Source organism: Apium graveolens, chromosome 1, assembly GCF_009905375.1.
Source record: "Apium graveolens cultivar Ventura chromosome 1, ASM990537v1, whole genome shotgun sequence".
Lineage (NCBI taxonomy): Eukaryota > Viridiplantae > Streptophyta > Magnoliopsida > Apiales > Apiaceae > Apium > Apium graveolens.
Window position 1 is genome coordinate 11,765,256 of NC_133647.1, and position 5,567 is coordinate 11,770,822.

The following is a 5,567-nucleotide window of genomic DNA, read 5'->3' on the forward strand; positions in this document are numbered from 1 at the left end:
TGGGCCGTAGTGCCTAGGTACCTGAATGGACCTATACAATTGGGTATAGATCCGCACTGTATCCTGAATGATCAGCAGGGTATAGTGCATATGTTCAAACTAGTGTCCAGTCTAATTTGTTGTTGATCGCCATTAACGACATTCTCTTTCGAAAGGTTTTCATGATTCCAAAACCGGATGCAACCCTGATTTAGGAGATGAATCGGGGAATCGCGTGTCATTTTCGGATTTTAATTAAAGGCTGGTGACAGCCAACGTTTATTCGCTCAACTCACTCAAATGAATATAATGGTTTAAAATTGTTTTAAGATTTTGTCCGGAAGTTTTTCTTTTGATATTAATGCTTGAAGCTCAAATTATATACTTGCTGGGCATTTTTGGCTCACTTTTGCATTGTAAATTCTTATTTCTGCCAGAAACAGATAAGGATAAAAGTGAATAGCTTTTCTAGACAGCAGGAGTTAGAGAAATTTTCGCTGCGAGATGTTGAAGATGTTAGAAGATTGTGACAAGAGCATTAGTTCAAAGTTATTTATAATTGTATTCTAGTTATTGTGAGTTGTAAAGGGTTAGATTCTTGTTTCATACCATAACCTGTAAACGATCCGGATTCAAGGGGTTAATTGAATATTCTTTTATTCTGTGTAAAGATTGTTTATTGATACCAAATCCTGACCCCGGATTTGGGTTGTTACAGGTAGAGCTAAAGATGCACTCCCAAAGACTCTAATCATCCCTTACACAGGGAGAAGAGTGCATCTAAGGCCCTACTGGCTGATGGAGTTCATGGATGACAAAGGTGTGAGAAGATTCTTCAGTTTGGAAGACCAATTGAGTATCTCTAGCAATGAGACTCTTTTGGAAATGCAAGGAAAGCTAAATCTCTCTGAATCTGATGAACTGGAATTCCACAGGCAGCTCCAAAATCAGATTGAGAAAAACAACAGAAAGCTTGGAAAGAGATCCAGACCTTCAAGAAACTAGACAAATCTGCTCAGGCTAGAGGAGCATCTTGAAAAATGACTGTGAGCAAAACTTTGTATTTTTATTAATTGAAGCACTTTTCAGTAACATCTACTTTCTCTTAAAGTTATATTTTTAGAGTGTTTTGTTATCATCAAGTATCTCTAAATTTATGGCTACAATTCCAGTAGACATAAATTGGGGGAGATTGTTGTGTATATGTTGTGTACTTGATGATTTCATGAACAAAATACCTTAGTAGATTTTACCTAGTGAAATATTGTAGCACTCGACGGATAAGATTTATAGTCCCAACGGATGACTCATTACAGTCCCGACGGATGATGACTTATTATCCATCGAGTGAGTAGCTTATGTAACAATAAGTCTGTAGCACATTTCTGCATTCACCATTGTATAGATTCTGTAAGTAGTATTCAAGTCATGTTGACTTTAACTAGATATGCAGAATAAGTTGATTAATTGTACATAGATGATGTCTTATAATTCTGCATAAATGAAATGAAGTCAAGTGCCAGTTTGCTACCCGACGGATAACCTACAATGAAGTCGACGGATGATCAAATAGACAACCCGACGGATGATCAATAACTCGACGGATGATCATGAACCTGACGGATAAAGAATTCAAATATCTGTTGACAGTGACAACACAGTCACATGTGTCGAGTGGATGCAAATGGAAGGTGGTAGCCTATTCAACTGGGTTTTCGAGAACAAAGAAGCATTGCCATTTCCATGCTATTATGAAAATTTTCAATGATGCTGGAATAGAGTAATGAAGTAGCATTGTAATAGATTAGATAGTTTTTGTTTTATTATCTTGTATTATTACTTTGTAATCTTGGTGATATATAAACCAAGTAGTAGCAACTAAGATATCGATCTAAGCAAGAAAGCAGAGAAACATTTGTAAGCAGGATTCTTAGCATTTCTCTGTAGTCTTAGAAGTTCAATTGTTGTAAGCAGCTGTGAGCATTTCTGCACATAGGGTTCTCTCGATATATAATATATATCTCTGGTGGAATCATTCAAATCCACCAGAAAGTTTTTAAAGACTCTTGTTTTTAATTACTTGTGTTTTGATTCGGTTAAGTTTTTATTCCGCATTGTGCTAATCAATACACTTATATTTATATTTGAGTTAGAATATTTTATTTCAAGAATTCCATTCAACCCCCCCTTCTGTAATTCTTGTCATATTGTCAAGGGACTAACATGAAGGAAGCTAGAGATAAAACATGATTGGGTAATGCTGATGAGAAAAAAGTAAACAACTCTACCTCAGATCCTACATCTCTTTCTGAACCAGGAGTAGGGACAACTCCAGAAAGACTAAATTAATTGGAATCTGTACAGATGGTTTACAACTCCAAGCTGAAAGAATATATAATGCTTTATTTTATGACAGATGGGAGAGTATTCCAGATAAGAAAGGATGCAATTCGGTTGAAGTATTATGAAGAACTGCAACATGTTTTATTTCTACTTCAAGTGAAGAACAGGTCAACAGATGGTGCTGCCAGTTACTTAAAATCTGATATTCAAAGATAGAAGAAACTTTACTCTGTAAAGTCTGACAGACCATACTATCCAAAGTACAGAGCTCACAATGGTGAATTAGTTGAGATGAAGCCCAATACCGCTAAGTTCACTACTTTTCTGGGTATTAAGGGTGTCGAATTTAATCTGGAGTCTGACAAAGCTTATCTGATCAGACTGGATCAGGAAATAAGGAAAGCAAAGATTAATGATCTCAGGGCTACTATCTTTCAGATAGGAGAAGATACAGTTGAACTTAGAGATGTTAAAAGGAGGATGATAAATAAACTTGAATATGCTGAGAGAACTCTTTTGAAGAACTATCTCAGAACAACTCCTGACATTCAAGAGATCAAACACTGAAGCCATGTCAAGGACTACAACTGTTAAATTTTGAAGGATATACAGGCTAAAGCTGATATCAGACTTTAAGGATGGTAAAAGCTACAAGGACTGTGAGTTGTAGTTATTTAGTCAAATTCTCATATGCATTTGTACTTAATATTTTTGACATCATCAAATATCTATTGAACTTGTATATTATGCTAATTTACAAGTTGGGGGAGATTGTTAGATATATTTGTGATGTCATGTCTAATAATGATTTGTGTTTAGTTTTCAGATCTTAACTAATAGAACAAATCAGGACTTAACAGGAAATCAGTACTTATACTGAAGTCAGAACTTAAGATATCAGAATTTAAGTTATCAGAACTTAAGATATCAGAAGATATTCATCAGAAGATAATATCATGACTTAAAAAGACTTTCAGATAAGGAAGGCGGCTGATTAAAGGGAAAGAAGATCAAGACTAAAATAAGAAGAGATATGCATGGAGAAGAATTCTATGAAGAATAGAAGACTTGGAGGAAAAGATAACTAATTGATATATTTTAGGATACAGAATCATATTCAATATCAATTAGAAGATTATCTTGTAACTGTGTAGTATATAAACACAGACATAGGATTTACACTATAAGTGTTATCATTATCGAGAATATTATTCATTGTAACCCTAGCAGCTCTCATGATATTTGTTCATCACTGAGAGAGAACGGTTCCATTGCAATACTGTTTTATTAATAAGATTATTCTTTATTACATACTTGTGTTCTTAATTCGATTTGATTGTATTATACACTGTATTCAACCCCCTTCTACAGTGTGTGTGACCTAACATGGAGGTCAGCAATTACGGTGAAATAGATTCTAATTGGTAGTCAAGATGTGTTGGACCAACCCAATCCTGTTGATCCTGCTCAGACTGAAGGATATCATCTATTTATCCAGGTAACTATGATTTTTCCAAGTGCTAAAACAATAGTGTTCGAGTGAAACATGCCTCCTGCACAGGAGAGGAGCATCCAACTTTATCATGAATCTTGGTTCATGTGCCACATGAATGCTTTATTTAGATCTTACATTATTTGTAGACGTATATAATCTAAAGCGTGGAAGGCTAAATTCATAAAGCAGCTTTCTGCTAAAAAACATTCAAACATACAATTTCCAATTCAGTAATGATGAGAAAACCACACATGATATATTAGAAATGGTAGTTAAATTAAAATGTTTATTTTTTTTATACGGAGAGAAGCTGTATTCTATACAGAACTGTATATATAACATAATGTATTGATAAAACCTTCCAGGATACAGTGGAGTACAAGGTATACTGTGGCTAAGCTAAATTCAATCCCATTGACTTACAGTGATTGTCCCAAGGTATTACTATCTGATGATCAATGATTTTAATTCTTTGAATCAGGTTCTTGTACCTATAGCTAATGATTCTGAGGAGATGGAAGCCCTTTCAATCATTGATGTACTACGGCGAGCTAAAGCAACTGTTACAGTTGCATCAGTTGAAGATACTTTGGAAGTGTCGGCTAGACGAAAAGTGAAAATAGTAGCAGATATGCTCATTGATGATGTTGCCAAATTTCAGTATGACTTGATTGTGTTGTCAGTAAGTGTTATGTCATATCTAAAGTATGAGAATTTTTTTAAATCTTTAATTAAACCAATAATTATAGTTAATTTTTGCTTCTGCATATATGCAGGGTGGAATTTCTGGGGCTAAAAAGTTCTCGAGCACAGAAACTCTCATCGGATTACTAAAGAAGCAGAAGGAACTGAATCAACCTTATGGAGCTATCTGTGCATCCCCTGGTTGGGTTCTGGAGCCACATGGCTTACTTAACGTATTGTCTCTTACCATCTCCGCATTTTACTGCAAAACATTATAGGATATGTTTAAAGATTAAAATTATCATATACTTATTTTCTTCCGTTTATTTAGAACTTGTTAATTATTTTTTATATAGTAGATTACTAGTCTTGTACGTGTCTTTCTTTACTTGTAGATTATGGTTTGATATTAACTTTTTGTATAAAAGAAAATATTATACTGGAATTCAAGCAAATATGAATGTGGCTCACCATGGAGAGAAACAACCACACGGAAGAAGAATCATTGTCAAATAACGGCCAACAAACACCATGTAATTTCATAGCATTAGTAAACAGCTGCATGAGAATGTTCATGTAGTATTGTAATAATCCTATCAAAAGGCAAAATATAGTCTCATTGGTTTAAGTTTATTTATATAAGGATGGTAGTATGGTGATGGTGAAGGTAGTGGTATTATGGGGTAACTGATGTTATGGTTGGTGGATTGATGTTATGGTTTGTGGATTGTGTTGGTTTTAAGACAATGTTTTATTTATGGGCATGCTAATTTACAAATAGTTCCTAGCATTGTTTTTTTGTAAAAGCGTTGCAATAGGTCTTTATACTGTTGCTAATAATCAGTGTAAAATGTTGCAAAAAACACTAAAAACGTTGCAAAAAACACTAAAAAAACATTACAAAAAGGTTGCATCAATACCCCCCAAAAATTGTAACGCCTATTGCAACGCCTAAAATTGTAACCCCAAAAAAGAGTCACAATAGGCTTTTTTTGGCCTTTAACAACGCTTTTTTGGCCTTTAGTAACGGTTTCTTGGGGTTGCAGAATCCAATCTATGGCGTAGT

At 34.5% G+C, this 5,567-nt stretch overlaps 1 protein-coding gene across 1 annotated transcript; it reads left to right on the forward strand.

Annotated features, from left to right (window-relative positions):
- The first annotated feature begins 3,708 nt into the window (after positions 1 to 3,708).
- On the forward strand, positions 3,709 to 4,779 carry LOC141711046 (protein DJ-1 homolog B-like). The gene is made up of 4 exons (XM_074513526.1): positions 3,709 to 3,714; positions 4,183 to 4,200; positions 4,299 to 4,499; positions 4,594 to 4,779. Exons 1-4 carry the CDS (start codon positions 3,709 to 3,711, stop codon positions 4,777 to 4,779), a joined length of 411 nt encoding a protein of 136 aa, XP_074369627.1.
- The last annotated feature ends 788 nt before the right edge of the window (positions 4,780 to 5,567 follow it).

Coding starts and splice junctions, on each gene's coding strand:
- LOC141711046 (XM_074513526.1), top strand. Junction 4,500..4,593: donor ATGACTTGATTGTGTTGTCA/GTAAGTGTTATG, acceptor GCATATATGCAG/GGTGGAATTTCTGGGGCTAA.